The sequence below is a fragment of the Marmota monax genome, unplaced genomic scaffold, assembly GCF_021218885.2.
Source record: "Marmota monax isolate L192 unplaced genomic scaffold, Marmota_monax_Labrador192_F-V1.1 WCK01_AAM20220418_F8-fsc00020, whole genome shotgun sequence".
NCBI classification, from domain to species: Eukaryota; Metazoa; Chordata; class Mammalia; order Rodentia; family Sciuridae; genus Marmota; species Marmota monax.
Window position 1 is genome coordinate 22,127,071 of NW_026692912.1, and position 17,192 is coordinate 22,144,262.

The following is a 17,192-nucleotide window of genomic DNA, read 5'->3' on the forward strand; positions in this document are numbered from 1 at the left end:
TAAACACCTGTTTCACCTCTCAGTTATATTTAGGGAACATTGACTAACATGTCTTTACAAAGTTAGGATCTAAGTGGGTGACTTCATATATTGCCAATGAATAATCTGATCGTGTGGGAAATAGGAGCACTGACAGAACTGAGACCCTATACAGATTTCTGTGTAGTTAGAAGCAAAGGATTGACTAGATGTGGTGGCACATGCCTGTAATCCCAGTGACCCAGGAGGCTGAGGCAGGAGTATTAAATGTTAAGGGCCAGTCTTAGCAATTTAGTAAGGCCCTGAGCAACTTAGTGAGACCCTGTCTCAAAATAAATAACAAAAAGGACTGGAGATGTAGCTCAGTGGGAAAGCAGCCTTGGGTTCAATCCTCAGTACAAGGAAAAAAAAAAAAAGCAAGCAATTATATTAGGGTTTGTTTTTTATTTTATTTATTTTTGCAATTCTATCCCTGCTTGCAATTAATAACCATCTAATTCTCAGGCTTTGATGAACATATAGATAGCTACAGACAGACATAAGATTTTAAAGTAATAGGATTTTCATAATTGTTAAAAGGGGACCCTGATGTCCTACTACTTATTAGATATGAGGCCTTTCGCAAATTACTTAGATTCTCTGAGCTTTGATTTTTCTCATTCATAAAACAGGGACCTCATAGGTTAGAATGAAATGCAGGAGCTAGGGGCGAGCGTGTGCCCTGGTACTGTGCAAACTGTAGAGAGCTGTGCTGCTTTCGCCCTCAACCTCTGCCTCTTCAAATGGCAACAATGCTACTTACTTCAAAGGTTATTGTAAAGATTCAAAAAAAATATATGTGTGAAATGCTTAGTAGGCAAGCCCATGAGTAGGACTCCCTTTCCTCTGCTTTCAGTTTTACTGTTATACCAAGGAAAGCAGTTCTTGAACATTTCTGCTGCAGCAAGACCCCCATGACCTGCAACTAACTAATGGCCCATGGTAAAGGACTGCTCTGAATGAAATTCTCAGCATTAAAAAAAAAAAAGCTCCTGGGCTGGGGCTCTGGCTCAGTGGTAGAGTGCCTGCCTCGCATGTGTGAGGCCCTGGGTTCGACTCCTCAGCACACATAAAAATAGATAAATAAAGATATTATGTCCATCTACAAATATATACACACACACACACACATTTTTTTTTAAAGCTCCCATCATTATTAGCTTAAAATCTCCATTTCTTTAAGACTCAAAGCTACAGATGTGCCTCGATTTATGATAGGGTTACATCCCAATAAGCCCATTTTAAGTCAAAACTCTTGCAAGTCAGAAATATACTTAACACTTCAATAAACCCATCACAACACTAAAAATTTCCACCATAGCCTGCTGGGACCATCTGTACTAAGAAACCAAGAAAGCAGTGGAGTCAGAGAAGCTGGAGTAGGGTAAAACTAGGAACTTAGTGGTGCATACAATTTAAAAACTATAACTAATTTTTATACCTGATCATTTACTTCCCCCTGAAGGTCTGTAAAGACATACATAAAATCAGAAAAAAAAAAAAAAAACAAAAAACTAGCTGTCCTATGGCTGAGCAAGGTGCATGCTGTGCCACCAGGTGGAGGAGAAGCGGTTTCCAAGTTCATCTCCAACCCACAGGGTTCAAGGTATGTTGGGGCCCTTGAACTGACATCCTGCCCTTCAGGAACTGGCTTTTCCAGGATTGCTTTCTGCAAAAAGATGCCCTCAAGGGCTTCTCCCACCATGCCCAAGAAATGCCTGAAAACCTTAGTTGCAATCCTGGAAGACACAGTATTTCAAGTAAAAGAAAAAAAAAATGATATTTGTTTTCAAAATATATTGCCAGGCCCCAATTTACCTGTAGATCCTCATACTGTGTTTATAGAGGTTTGGGGTCTGAAATACTCATTTTTGTTTGATTATTATTATTTTTTAAATCAGGGATTGAACCCAGGGGCACTTAATCATTGAGCTAGAATTCCCAGTCCTTTTTAATTTTGAGACAGGGTCTCACTATGTTGCTCAGATCCTCACTAAGTTGCTAAGGCTGGCCCCGAACTTGCAATCCTCCTGTCTCAACCTACCCAGTCGCTGGGATTGCAGGTATGTGTGCCACCACCCAGTTGCAATACCATCTCTTCTGATAAGAAAAACAAATGGCAATTTTACCTTATTACACTCAGAGAATATTAACCTATGAGTTACTTAAAATGGAAATCTCCAAACTGATGCCCAATACTATCAATAGCACACTATTCAAACTACACATTCTGTCACTAATAACAACCTTTAGTTGATCCCGCAGACTTAGAGAAAACAGAAAAAGAAAAGAACTGAACTAAGAGAGTAAGGCTCAAAGTCAAGTTCGGGAGATCAGCCTATCCTGCCCCTGTAGGCTTCAGAACCTTCAAGTTTAATGTCCCTTTGAAAATGTTGCCAGGGAAAATCAGACATAACCCGTTCTGCTACTCCACATGTCTGTTTCCAGTTACAGTATATGATTATGCAAATCATTTTCTTAAAACTCTTAAGTTACATACTTAAATATAATTGCCAAAGTAGCAGTTTTCTCAGAATTTAAAAAGTAACTGCCCCCAAAATATTCCACATTGTCTTTGTAACCAGTTTTCAAAGACTTTGTAACCAAAGACTATTAACTAAGTTTCTATTTCTTATTCCTCTTGATTCCAGAATAATAATTGGGACAATACAGCTCTCAAATATGTGAAGGAAGATATTCATCACAAACTCCTGGGAGATACCACCAGAGTGACCCTAAAGAGGTCCCCAGGAGGCGCATGTTTATAATCCCAACAGCTCAGGAAGCTGAGGCAGGAGAACTGCAAATTCAAGGTCAGCCTCAGCAACTCAGCAAGGACCTGAGCAACTTTTTGAGACCCTGTCTCAAAATAAAAAAATAAAAAGGGCTGGGGATGTGGCTCGGTGTTTGAGCACCCCTGGGTTCAATCTCTGGTATTTAAAAAAAAAAAAAAATCCAAGTATAAAAAAGTAAGGAATTGCCTGGCACAGTGGTTCAGAGGATATGAAATTCAAGGCCATCCTGGACAACTTAGCAAGATCCAGTCTCAATAATAATAATATAAAAATATAAAATAAAAAGCATGGATTCATAATCCAATTTTAAGCCCTTGTAAAACCATTTTCTGGAAACTGAAAGACTAAAAGATAATATTTTCTACTTTGAAACTATTTTAATGTTTCATCACTATTGTATTATTGAAAGGAACTAGAACTCTACCTGCTCATTTCCTGTTTTTAGTATTACATTCAAATTTAAAACTAGAAATTCTAAAAAATGGCTCCTAATTAGATTATTTATTTATTTTGTGGCACTTGGGATTTAACCCAAGATGCGCTACTTTTAAACTAGATGTCCAGCTCTGTTTTATTTTGAGAGGGCGTCACTTAGTTGCCAACACAGGCCTTTAACTTGCCATCCTCTTACACCAGTCTCTCAAAGTCACTGGTATTACAAGTGTGTGCCACTGTGTCAGGAGGTGCCTAACTTTAAAAGTATGGCGGCCTGAGGCTCAGTGATAGGGTTTTTGTTTATTTATTTGGTACCAGAAATTAAACCCAGCAGCACTGGCACTTAACCACTGATTCACATCCCCAGACATTTTTTATATTTTATTTGGAAACAGGGTCCTGCTGAGTTGCTGAGGTTGGCTTTTGAGCTCTTGATCCTCCTGTCCCAGCCTCCCAAGATGTTGGGATTATAGCCATGTGCCACTGCCTCTGGCCAATGGTAGAGCTCCTGCCTAGGAGGCTCAAATCTCAGAATACAGAAAAATAACTACACTTAGAAATCACCTTTGCCTTTAAGGGTAGTTTCAAACAGAAGTGAGAATCACCTGACTTTAATGTCTTCTTGCTACCTAGAAGAAATGTCACTTATTTTACACTCTTATTGTGTTCTTTTATATTGCTGATTTTTAAATATTTTGGTGCTGGGACTTGAACCCAAGACCTGTCACATGCTAAGCATGTGCTGTACCACTGGGCTACACTCCCAGCAGCTGCTTTTAAAAATGCTTTTTGAAAGCTTCTTTAGCATTACATTTCATAACATACCGGAGTCAGACTCTGGGCTTTCCCTTTTTTAAAAAGTAAAATTCTGAGAAAGCAACGTGTGATAAAGTACAAGAAACCCAGAGCCAATTCTAAAGCAGCTGAGATTCCAATCCTGTTTTGTTGTTTTTTTTTTTTTGTCTTGTTGGTAGAGGTGGTAGTTGGGGGTTTTTGTTTGTTTTGGGGTGGGGGGTGGGTTACTGAAAATTGAACCCCAAGGCATTTAACCACTGAGCCGTTACAACCCCAGCCTTTTTTACTTTGAGGCAGGGTCTTACTAAATTGCTGAGGCCTCAAACTTAAGACCCTCCTTCCTCAGCCTCCCTAGTTATGGAATTACAAGTGTGTACCACTGAGCCCATCTCCAGCTTCTTAAAAATCACTCAACTCATTGTCTGATCTTTCTTGCTTTTTCCCCCCAGGACTGAGGACTGAACTCAGGGGAATGCACATGCTAGGCAAGCCTTCTGCCACTTAACTAAATCCCTAGCCCCTGGTTGTCTGATCATGAGCAAGTCATTTAAGTTTCCTGGAATTGTTTTCACATCTATTAAATAAGGTAGATGGATCTTCATCTACCTTAGCTAAGGACCCTTCCAGCCTACTATAGTATGCAAACACCTTTCTTTACAACAATGCAGGACAGAGATTATGTGCTAGGCTTTGTACACAGGGCCTGGAGGAAGAGTTCCAGTTGGGTCATTCATAAATGAGTAGAGTCCCTGAACAGATTAATCAACCCATCCAAGCCCCATCAGAAAACACAAGGGAATTAAAATATATACCTAATCCAAGTGTGGTGGCACATGCTTGTAATCCCAGTAACTTGGAGGCTGAGGCAACAGGATCACAAGTTCAAAACTTGTCTCAGCAGCTAGGTGAGGCCTTAATTAAGCATCTTAGCAAAACCCTGTCTCAAAATTAAAAAGGGTGATTAAGTGCCCCTTGGTTTAGTCTCCAGTATCAAAACAAACCCAAACCAAACCTTTATAAGGTTTTTGTGATGCTAAGTAAGATAATGTGTGGAGTCATAAATATTATAATTCTAGAGTTTCTTATTCTCATTCTGTTCACACATTACTGACATTCAAAATAGATGGCCAAAGATCAGAGGTTGGGGGAGAAAGGGAATATATACATTATATTATTATTACTTTTTTTTTTGTACCAGGGATTTAACCCAGGGGCACTTAACCACCAAGCCACAGCTTTTTTTTTAAAATATGTTTTATTAGAGAAAGGGTCTTGCTGAGTTGCTTAGGGCCTAAGTTGATGAGGCTGGGTTTGAACTCTCCATCCTCCTGTTTCAGCTCCCAACTCACTGGGATTATAGGAGTGAGCCACTGTACCCAGCAAGAAAGGGAATTCTCTGCCCACTAGCAATCATTGCCTTTCCTATGGTGACCAACCAAGACATTTTAGGATAAACTGCAATCTTCTTGGCTCCAGCTCAGCTTCCCACTTTTGTCTTTGCAAAGAGTGTGACAGGACTCTTCCTACTGGTGTTTGAGTTAAGGGAAAAATTCAGATTCAGGACCAAGATGGCACAAAACTAGCCTGATGAGATGGCCCACACCTGTGATCCCAGCAACTCTGGAGCCTGAGGCAGGAGGATGGCAAGTGCAAGGCCAGCTGGGAATTTGGGAAGATCCTGTCCCACAACAAACTTTTTGCTGGGGTTGTAGCTCAGTGGTAGAGCGCTTGCCTTGCATGCATGAGGCATTGGGTTCGATCTTCGGCACCACATAAAAAAAATAAATAAATAAAGATTTTTAAAAAAGCTTTTTCTTTAAAGGGCTAAGGTACAGCTTAGTGGTAGAGTGCTTATCTAGCATGCATGAGCCCCAGTACCTCAAAAAACAAACAAAAAAAAACGCTAGTACACTGGTAGTCACTTGTTATTGGGATTCTTGGTGGTTTATTTTTTCCTCTTCTACTTAAATGGTTACACACACACACACACAAAGCATATATAACTTGTGTGGCAAGCTAAAAACAAGACTCTAAAAACTAAACAAACCTGGCTACTCAGGAGGCAAAGCTAACAAGCATGTTCTTCTATAACTCCTTGATAAAGAAAGAAAGGTGAGTGAAGGGGTCTACTGCCCAGCCCTTCCATTAAGGAGGTCCTGATAAGTTCCAATGACCAGGACGGTGTCCAAACAGAATAAGAGAAAAAAACGGAGACTCCTCTGGTGGGTTGAAATGGCCAAAAGAAATTCAACACAGGGCTGGTTTCTTTTTTGTTTTTGTTTCTTTGTGTAGGGACTGGGAATGGAACTCAGGGCCTGGGGCACACTTGGCAAGGGCTCTACCACTGAAGTATGCTCCCAGCCCCAATTCTTTTTTTTCCCCCACATTTTTTTATTGGTGCATTATAATTGTACATAACGATGGGATTTGTTGTTACACACTAGACATGCACACAATATAGCAAGATAATTTGGCCAACATCCCTCCCCAGCACTTCCCCGCTCCCTGCCCTCCTCCCACACGCTGGGCCCTTTCCACTACTGACCCATGGCCCTCTGATTTTCTGGAGATCGCTGCCCCGCCCCCGACCTTTCTTTCCCCCTTTCCTCTGCAGCTTCCACATAAGAGAAAACAAACGACTCGACCTTCTGGGTTTGGCTTATTTTGCTAAACACAATGATGTCTACTTCCATCCATTTTTCTGTAAATGATATAATTTCGTTCTTCTTTATGGCTGAATGCAACTCCGCTGTGTGGACACCACGTTTTCTCGACCCCTTCATCTCCGACGGACGCCGCGGCAGGTTCGGCTGCAGTGCGCGCTCCCGGCCCCGGTTCTCAGAGCTTCCAGTGATCCCCGGCTCCAGCGGGAACAAAGGCTGCATTTCTAGAGCCCAGGTTGGCGCGCCTGTGGAGCGGGGCGAGGAAAACACCTACCTCCCGTCTCACCAGCTCGTCCCAGGGAGTGAGCTGCTGCAGGGGTCCCAGCACGCCCCCCTGCTGCACCCAATTCTGCAGAGATTCCGTGGGAAGGGCCCGAAAGGCACCCAAGGGACCCAGCCACTCAGGGCTTCCCCACGCTCCCCACCCCGGACGCCGGTGCAGTCAAGAGCCGCCGCCTCCCCGCCCGGGCCGCTTCGGAGCCCCGCGAGGCGGCGGTCGCCCCCGGAGGCCGCCGTCGCCATGGCAACAACCGCGGCGTCCCCGGCGGCCTGGCCTCCGTCGGCTGACCACAAGGTCCGCGCCGGGGAGGCTGTTGGGTGACCCGGCGGGCGGCCCTTGGGCGAGACAACTCCCGGGCCCGTGGGATTCCCGCCGCCGAGCCCCTCCCCGGGCCCTTCCGGTGGCCGTCGCCCTTTGACCCCGGAAGTGGGCGGGAGAGGAAACAGCTGGTGATGCTGGAACCAACATGGCCGCCCCTCGGCCCCTTGGCCCCTCGGGCTCCCGCCGTCTTCGGCTGGCCGCGGGCCTCCGGCTGCTCCCGGTCCTGGGGCTGCTGCAGCTGCTGGCCGGGCACGGCCTGGGCCGCGTCCACCACCTGGCACTCAAAGTAAGGGCGGGCCGGGAGGGCCGGGGCCACTCCCGGGCCGGGCAGCTCGGGCCCGCGGCCTCTGAGCGCGGGGCACCGGCTCCGGCCCGGCCCCGGGAGGGCGGGGGGCTGCGGGCCGTCGGGCCGGCGGGCTTCGCAGCGTCGGTGGGGCCGGGCCGCTCCGCCGCGCCCGCCGGGTCCCGGCTCTGTCCTCGCAGCTGGCCGGCCGCTCTCCTCACCCGCTTTACCTCGTCCCTGCTCCGCCGGCTCCGCCTCCGCGCCCCGGTGCCTGCTGGCCGGAGCCGCGCGGAACCAGCCCCGGTGTACCGGTTAGGTTCGGGGCGCGCACGGCGCCGAGCGACCGCAGCGAGCTTCTCCGGAGGAATGTCACTCCTCGTTCGAACTACTTACTCAGGAATCCTCCAAGTAGGGGGCCTGGCGCCTCTTCCCAGCTCCCGTCAGCCAGCTTCATGAGGGGCCTGGGCTCTGGCCTTGGAAGGCACCGGTGAAAGTCCTCCAAGGCGGACACGCAACGACCCGGTGGTTCCACAGGTTAATTAATACACCTGGGGAATAGGAAAGAGCATCGTTATGACCCGAAGCCAGTGTACAGAAGTTTGTAGGTTGCACCAAGTTCGTCTTGTAACCGTGACGCTGTATTTTGGGAATGCAGGCAGTTTAAAGAATCCAGATTTCAGATTTGAAAGCTTGGCCAGATCCATAAAAATTGCCGTGAATAAAATGGTTTTTAACCTCAGAAGGATGGTGGATCTTAGTTCCCTTTGAGAATCTGCTGAGAGCGGAGAAGTGCACGTTGAAATCTGGGCAAAACTTTGGTGGGCTGTCTGAGGCTTCATAATCCTGTCCCAGGTTTCCCACTCCAGGTTCAGAACACCCTGTCTTTAAAATTCTCTCTTAGTGGACGATATCTGGTCTTAGATGAAGTAGTGTCGTTGAGTTCATACAGTTTATAAGTTGGAGGCAAAACTAGCAGTAGGACACACTGGGACCTCACCTTCTAGCTCCCAGTCCAGTGCTCTTCTTTCTACATCTCTGGATTTAAAACACCAGGTGCCTGGCCTCATTGTTATAGGAAAGTATTCCTGTAAATCGGTAGAAGCAAACTGAATTGGCTTAATTCTGGTGATTGATTTATCCCTGTAATGCTAAATTATTTAATGGTTTTATCTTTGTAACATGTTTCAAAAATAGTATTGTGCTCATTCTGTAATCAGTACTGGAATTTTGAATTTTCTCGTAAACATTCTAATTTCTTGTCCAAGGAAATGAAAATCACCTGAAGAGAACTTTTTGGAAGAGTATTAGATTGTCTTGTTTTGCTTGAAATTGAAATAGGAATCCCACTGGGACCTGGACTGACAAGAATAGCCTGAAGAGGTTACTGAATATCAGGAATATGCATTGATCTTTACAAACAAACAAACAAAAAAACCTTCTTATCACGGAGAATCTCAAGTACTCCAGCATGGGCAGAGTTGTGTAATCAGCTTCCATGTACCTGTCACCCAGCCTCAATAACCATCAACCAGTGGCTAATGCAGATATTCCTTCCCTTTGCAGTACTGCATAGAGCCCAGGGATGCTCTGCCACTGAGCTACACCTCCAAGCCTTTTTAATTTTTGTAGTGAGACCAGGTCTCATTAAGTTGCCCAGGCTAGCCTCAAACTGCTATCCTCCTCTCCCAGCCTCCTTAGTTGCTAGGATTGTAGGCATGTGCCACCATCGTCATTGTTGTGCAGCCCCCCCCATGTGTATTTCCCTGTTCCCATTTTGTTTTTAATTAAAAAGGAATCTTTTCTTTTGTAATTCAGTCTTTATTTTCCAACATTCTTCTGGTTTTCTCAGTCTGCTGACATTCCTTCTCTTAAGACTTTTCTGTATTTCTTACTTTTGAAAACAACTTTATTATACTTATGCGTCAGGGGAGATACCATGATTATGAAAGTGGTTCTCTCAGGGGAGGCTCATCCACTGGACTCTGGGTGTTCTGACCCCTACGATTTCCCCAAGTGTGGGAAATTGATTATATGATTTGTCATATTCAGGGACTGCATTCATGCTCTCCCTGTTAAATAAATAATCAACTTTATTGAGGTGTAACTTAGATACTATAAAAGTCACCTATTTTAAGTGTATAATTCAGTGATTGTTATTAAATTTACCAACTTGTCCAGCTGTCAACCACTGTCCAGCCCCAGACCTCTCCAGAAGATCCCTGGTGCTGCCAGGTGTGGTGGTGCACACCTGTAATCCCAGTGGCTTTGGAGGCTGAGAAGAATTTCAAGTTCAAAGCAACTTTAAGGCGCTAAGCAACTTAGTGAGATCTTGTCTCCAAATAAAATATAGGTCGAGTGCCCCTGAGTTCAATACCCAGTACCAAAAAAAAAAAAAAGACGATCCCTTGTGCTGGTTAGCAGTTGATTCCCATTCTCACGTTGGCAGCTCCAGGCAACCACTAATCTTCTTTGTAGCTCTCTATATAATTTGCCTTTTCTGGGTATTTCATAAAAATGGAATCACAGTAAGTGGTCTTTTCTTCTGGACTTCTTACTTAGATGTTTGAGGTTCATCCATGGTGTACCATAATTTGTTTCTGTTTATTGAATGTGATTCCTTTGTACAGGTAAATCACCTGTTGCTTAGCCACTTGCCAATTGATGGCATCTGGGTTGTTTCCACTTTTTGGCGGTTATGATTAATGCTGCTACAAACACTCATGCAAATCTTCAGGGGCTGTATATTTTCATTTCTCTTAGATGATACCCTGCAGTGGAGTAGAATTGTTGGGTCATAGGATAGATTTATGCTTTTTGAGCAACGGCCAAACTGTTTCCTAAAGCTAGTAGTAGGACACACTGCTAGCCAGTTTAGCACTGTTTCTACATTTCTAGAGTTAAAACACCAGGTGCTTGGTATCACTGGTAAATATTAAGCTAGTCTATCAGTTTGCTTCTACCAGCGATTTTATGAGGGTCCCCTTTCTCTACATTGTTGGAAGCATTTGTCATTGTCTTCCCATATTATTTTAGAGCAAGGCAAAGGGATCGTATTATTTCATCTGTAAATATTTCAGGTGTACCTATAAAAATAAGGGCTCTTTTAAAAACAGCTACAAAGCTATTACACAACAACAAGAAGAAATAATCCTTAATATCATCAATGTCAAATCAGGTTCAAATTTCCATTGGTCATAAATGGCTTAATTTTTTTTAAACCAGGATCTAAATAGCATTTATTGTGATAGGTTAATTTGTCTTTTAATACTTTTAAATAAAAGATTTCACTTCTTCTGGCCCCCAATACTAGATTTTGCTGATTGTTTTCTTGTAGTATGGTTTAGCACAGTGGTTGCTGGTGTGTGTGTGTGTGTGTGTGTGTGTGTGTGTGTGTGATGCTAGGGATTGAGCTCATGGCTCCCTGTATACTAGGAACGGGCATGTACCTGGTGGTATAGTTTAACACGTCCACCTCTCCTTTGTATTTTTGTAAGTTGGTAACTGGATCCAGAGGCTAGGATGTTCAAATTTGATGCTTTTGCACGCCTGCTTCCTCGGTTGTGTTGTGTTCTTCCACTGGGAGACAGAGTGTCTTTTTGCAGTGTGGCTCTTCTGGATGCCCAGTGCTTACATCTCTTTGTTCATCATGTGAACCTTTTTTTGGTACTGGGGATTGAGTCCAGGGGTACTGTACCAATGAGCTATATTTCCAGCCCTTTTTATTTTTTATTTTGAGACAAGGTCTTAAAGTTGCTCAGCTGCCCTTGAACTTGTGATCCTCCTGCCTCAGTCTCCTGAGTTGCTGGGATTACAGGTATATGCCATTGTGCCTGGCTTGAATGAAGTTTTTATATTGTGTTTAAAAATACAAAATAACAGAGCCAGACGTGGTGGCATATGCCCAATCCCAGTAGCTCAGGAGGCTAAGGCAGAAGGATTGTGAGTTCAAAACCAGCCTTAGCAACTTAGCGAAGCCCTAAGCAACTCAGCAAAACCCTGTTTCTAAATAAAATATATAAAATGGGCTGGGGATGTGGCTCAGTGGTTTAGCACCTCTGGGTTCAATTCTCAGTACCAAAAATTAACAATAACCATGCATGATGGCAGGCATATGTAGTCCCAGCTACTTGGGAGACTGAGGCAGGAGGACCACTTGAATCCAAGGGTTCATGGCTAGCCAGGGCAATATACTGATATCCTGCCTCAAAGGGAAAAAAGTATGAATTTGGGCTGGTGGTAGAGGGCTTGTCTGACCTGCATAGGCCTGTGATTGACGCCCAGCATTGCAAAAAGAAAAAATTCTTGTCCGTAGCTCTTTACTAGTATTTTTCAAATGAGTTGTGATCCATTAAATGATTATGAGATCATCTTATGATCACAACTCACTTACAAAAGGAAAAGGAGGTGCTGGAATATGTAGCTCGGTGGTAGAGCATATGCTTAGCTTGTGAAGGCCCTGGGTTCAACCCTCAGCACCCGTTAAAAATAGTATAAAAATACAAAATATTTAATAATTTTATAACTAGTAAGTGTAGATTTTGAGAGCTACTGTACATGAGACAGTAGCTAGGGAGTGTCTTGCTGCAGGTGCAATGGTTCAGCCTGTAATCTCCGCTATTTGGGAGGGTGAGGCGAGAAAATTTTGTATGTTTGAGGCCAGCCTGGGCAATTTGTCAAGACTCCATCTCAAAAAATTTTAAAAAGGGGACGTGGGGTTGTGACTCAGGTAGCACGCTGTGGGAGAGATTACATTGGTAGATGTTGGTGCCACCACCCAATAGACTGAAATGGAAGATGAGGCATTAATGTGACTTAAGGGTTGGGAGGGGAACAAGAGCATGATATATATTTATCTCTCCCCACCCACTATTCACATTCCTGGGGAAGGATTAAGTTGGAGGATATGATTATCCAAGGCATATTTTGCAGGATGTGAAGGTCCCTGTATAATCACCCATTAACAACTGATTATTCCTTTCCTTACAGGAGACCAACAGCATGAGGCTCTGTGGTCAGGCTTCAGCATTCCACCTTTTAATTAATTGCTGGGCAACAGATTTCCATTTTGTTTGAACTTGGATAATGCAAATTTATGGGTCCTTTTCATTTTTTCTACCTACCTTTATGCACCTATGTGTGGTAATCTATAGCACTTTGAAGATTATTTTAATACCAATACTTAGTCATACTTGAGTTAGACTCCTGACCACAGTATGTCTTCAAATGATCTTTTCTACAGATGTTACAGACTCTTAAGTACAAATCTCTATTAAGTGTCTGTTCTCTGGCAGGTATATAAACATGGAACATACCTTTTTCAGTGACTGCTGTTGGGTGACATGTATGCCAGTTTGTTTCCTGAGAATATTAGTGTAATCAAATATTTGATTGCTGGGGATTCTTAACAGTTCTTCCATCTGTGTGTTGTGACCCATGCCCATTACCCAGGTACTCAGGAGGCTGAGGCAGGAGCCTCAGCCTCACAAATTCAAGGCCAGCCTGGGCAACTTAGTGAGACCCTATCTCAAAATAAGGAAAAAAAAGGACCAAGGGTGCAGCTCAGTGGTAGAACACTTGCCTGGCATGTGCAGGGCCCTGGGTTCCATCCCCAGCACCAGAGAGAAAAAGAAAAGAAAAACACACACACGCAGGCCCTCAGCTGCGCTCTTCAGCCTCACCACCGTTCGCACTTGCTGTGTCTTTGTAGACTTTCCCGCACACCCTTAATGATCTTTATATACACATCCCTCACATGTAAGCCTTTCTTTTTCCCTTTTTGGCATAATCATGCTTTATAAAATAAGTAAGTAAGTTATATGAGGAGCTCTTCAGTGATTCCTAAGCCAAAGCATGGCCCTACTGGCCTGTTGCAGTCCCTAACCTGCAGGCCAGGTTCCACTTCAGGGCGATACTTTCTGGTGCTACCTGAGTCCCATGCTGCTCTCAGTCTCCGCCCAGAGACACGTCTCAGTGAAGCTTCCTGGGACTGCCCTAGTTGAGTGGCAGTGTCCTAGGCCCCTTCACTGCTTTATTTCTCTGCAGCACTAGTCACTGACTTATGTGCCATGCCTCTTCCCTGCTCCTTCGTTACCTGCCTGTCCCTGGGGTTCAGGCTTAGCCACACAGGGATTTTTGTTCATTTTTTTACTGCCCCATTCTTAAAATCAGAGCTGTGCCTGTAGGTGCTCAGCAAATGCTTGTTGGATTAGTTACTGTATTTTTCATTTATTATCCTTTGTATGTTTAAGAAATGTTAGTACATGTGGGCCTACTTCCTTCTTTTTAACCCTCCATTGTAAGGGGGACTGATGATTGGGTTGTGGATGGAAGTTTATACCCCATGCTTAGTGCTTGGTTTAGCTGTTATAAATAGCTGCTGTGAATATCCTTTAACATGTATCTTTATCCATTAGCATTGGTATTTCTGGGTGGAATAAAACAGTCCTTAGATATGGGTGCTGTGACCCAGGCCTATAAACCCAGGTACTCAGGAGGCTGAGGCGGGAGCATAACAAATTCAAGGCCAGCCTGAGTGTTGGATTACTCTTTGGGGGGGTGGGCAGCACCAGGGATTGAACGCAGAGCCTTGTGCATGCTAAGCAGGCACCTTACCACTTTGCTACATCCCCAGCCCTGAGTTTAATTCCCACTACTGAAAAAAGAAAAAATATACTTCACACTGTATATTGTGTGTATGTATTCTGAAATCCTAATAAATCATTTGTGGTGGCAGTAATAAAGTTGCATGCAAAAAAAAAAAAAAAAAACACAGGAAGCTAGACACGGTGGCATACACCACGGCAAAGCACCCCTGGGCTCAATCCCCAATACAAAACAAAAAGCGGTGGGGGGGGGGGAGGTTGTGGCTCAGTGGTAGAGTGCTTGTCTAGCACGCATGAGGCACTGGGTTCAATCCCTGGCACCACATAAAAATAAAAAAAATAAAAATAAAGGTATTGTGTCCATCTATAACTCAAAAACTTTTGAAAAATTAAAAAAAATACAGAAAGAAGAGGAGAGGAAAAATTGCATGCATAATGAAGGCCTAAATCTGCACTATTTCTTTATTTGGTACTAGGGATGGAACCCGGCTGACACATGCTAGGCAAGCAACCTGCCTTTGAGCCACATCCCAGTACTATATTTTATGTTCTTTTTGCAATCTTGACTTCTCATGGATGAGCAGCTTTAATAACTTGATAAGCAGCTTGCTATAATTAAGAATAGTTTATGAGCCGAGTATGGTGGCATACGCCTGTGATCCCAGCGACTCAGGAGGCTGAAGCAGGAGGATCGTGAGTTCAAAGCCAGCTTCAACAAATTATCAAGGCCCTGAGCATCTCGGCAATGACCCTGTCTCTGAATAAAATATAAAAAGGGCTGGGCATGTGGCTCAGAGGGGGACTTAACAACAACAGATAGTTTATGATACTGTTATTTTTAAAGCCCTTATCACAGATACACACAGAAATATTGATAGATGAGGTGATAGGATATATGAGGTTTGTATTTCAGTAGTTAAGCATTTGGGGGTGGGGAAGAGTGTGAGGAACAGAATTGACTGTGAGTTGGTGTTTCAACTTCTGTATAATGAAAAAAGTTCAAAGCAAAACAAAAGACATACTGTTTATTTGGTTATAAAAAGTATGTGGTGGTTAAAATCACAAGTTTTTAGTTTAAATTGAACTAGAATACTGCTTTTGCCACCTAGTAGCCTTGTGATTTTAAGCAGGTTTTACTTCTCTGAGCCTCTGTTTCCTCATCTGTAAAATGAGCATAAGAAGCTGCCCTGCAGAGTTTAGGAGGATTGTATGTGATGGGCAGGGCTTGTGAGCGCAGTCCCAGGTGCAGCGTGAGGTGCTGGCAGTCCTGATCTTGGGGAAGCACAGACTGCCTGGTGCCTCAGTGCTAATGGAAGTGACAGGTGGATGTTGAGATGTGACTCAGTAGTCCCATGGCACTTTGACAAGTCCTTGTTTGTGCTTTCTCTTGCTTTGGTTCATGCATTCAGGGAACTGACACTGCTGCCACTTGCAGGAGGGTATCTGATGTCTGTGTTTTGCTGTATTTCTGGCTTGACCCAGGACCTGGCACATGCTAGGCAAGTGCTGTGCCACCGAGCTCCACCCCAGCGCTCTAGGAGAGCATTTGGAAGGAGAGGTGGGAGGATCCTGCCTCCCCTGATGCTGCCCGAGTGACCGCACACAGGTTCTAGAGTGCCCAGCTGCTGGCCTCCCTATAGGGAAAGGAAAGATTTCCCTGTTCCTAGTGGCTGTTGGAGATTCCTAGATGAATATTCCTAGGGACCGAGTATTTTTCACCTCTTGGTCCTGTGCCCTTGTGGTATTCTATAAGTCTTTGTTTATTTACATTGAGTTGAATCAAATATAGTTGGTTGAAGGGATGTTTTCTGTTATTTCTGTGTTGCTGGGGATGACACCCAGGGCCTTGAGCATGCCAGGCAGGTACCCCACCTTGATCCACACCCTGCCTAAATGAGTGATGGAATGTGTACCCTTCCTGATCACTTCTGTCTCGAGGCTTCTTGGTGTTTGGGTTGTCTGGTAAGTTCACAGTTTACAAGATCCTTTCCATTCCTACTTTATTGGATGTGATGGCATGATGACTTAACATGGAGGTGATAGATTATACAAAGATCATGCAGATATTATTAGTAATGATAATACTTTCTGTAAAAATAGCATTTGAGGGCTGGGGTTGTGGCTCAGTGGTAGAGCGTGCCCCTAGGTGCTGGGTTCGATCCTCAGCACCACATAAAAATAAATAAATAAAATAAAGGTATTGTGTCCAACTACAACTAAAAAAATTTTTAAAAATAGATAAATAAAAATAGCATTTGATGTTTTTCCAATTATAATTCACATGAACATTGTTAGAGATTTTGAAAATATAGAAAAGTATAAAGAAAAATTATTACCCATGATTCCACTGGCCCCAACCATTTCATAGTTCAGTAGTGAATTTCTTTCACGTTTTTTATAAATAAATAAATGCTTATCTTTTTGTTTATAGTTTAGATTTTTTTTTTTTTTGTAGTGGGGATTAAACCCAGGGTGCTCTATATGGAGCTGTATTCCCACTCCTTTTATTTTATCATTTTGGGATGGAGTTTTACTAAGTTGCCCAGGCTGGCCTTGAATAGCCTCCTGAGTAGCTGTGACTACGTCTGGCTTCTGTTCTTTGCATTTAATGATACTGTCTCAATGTCTTTCCCATGTTGGGAGACAGTAGTTTGAAAATAACTTGCATATCATACCTGTGTTGAAATCTTCGCCTTACCTCTTCCATAATTTGCATTGTCTTGGGTGTCGTTTCTCCTCCAAGTGAGTGTTATCCAGATCACAGGGTACTGTTAGTCCTGTGGGTTGAGTGAGGGCCAGAATATAGGTCGAGCCCTTGGCCGTAATCCAGCTCTTGGAAAGTGCAGAAACTAGGAGTAGTGATGCCATGATGATTGTGTGAAATATGAATCAAAAAATATGTTTTTTAATGGCATTGTGTCCTCAAATGATAAAATAAGAATAAGAAACAAGAAGAAATGAATGTACTATTTATGTGGACAAAAACTTGCTGTAACTGCT

General features: G+C 43.6%; 1 protein-coding gene, 1 long non-coding RNA gene and 1 other non-coding gene across 4 annotated transcripts in view; 2 read left to right on the forward strand and 1 right to left on the reverse strand.

The window, feature by feature from the left end:
* Positions 1-5,961: 5,961 nt before the first annotated feature.
* On the reverse strand, positions 5,962-8,171 carry LOC124097133 (uncharacterized). Its single transcript, XR_009227467.1, has 2 exons — positions 7,984-8,171; positions 5,962-6,951 (listed from the first exon to the last, which is right to left on the reverse strand). It is a non-coding gene; the product is annotated as an uncharacterized LOC124097133 (long non-coding RNA).
* Positions 7,417-17,192, forward strand: part of Gpr107 (G protein-coupled receptor 107) — a 64,794-nt gene continuing 55,018 nt past the window's right edge. Inside the window, exon 1 of one of the 2 annotated variants that reach the window (XM_058581843.1) lies at positions 7,417-7,593. In XM_058581843.1, coding sequence (XP_058437826.1) covers positions 7,453-7,593 — 141 coding nt within the window. In that variant the 5' untranslated portion in view covers positions 7,417-7,452. The remainder of the gene's footprint in view (positions 7,594-17,192) is intronic. The other variant, XM_046451314.2, reaches the window with a different exon arrangement.
* Positions 9,502-9,663, forward strand: LOC124097522 (U1 spliceosomal RNA). The gene has a single exon (XR_006853260.1). It is a non-coding gene; the product is annotated as a U1 spliceosomal RNA (small nuclear RNA).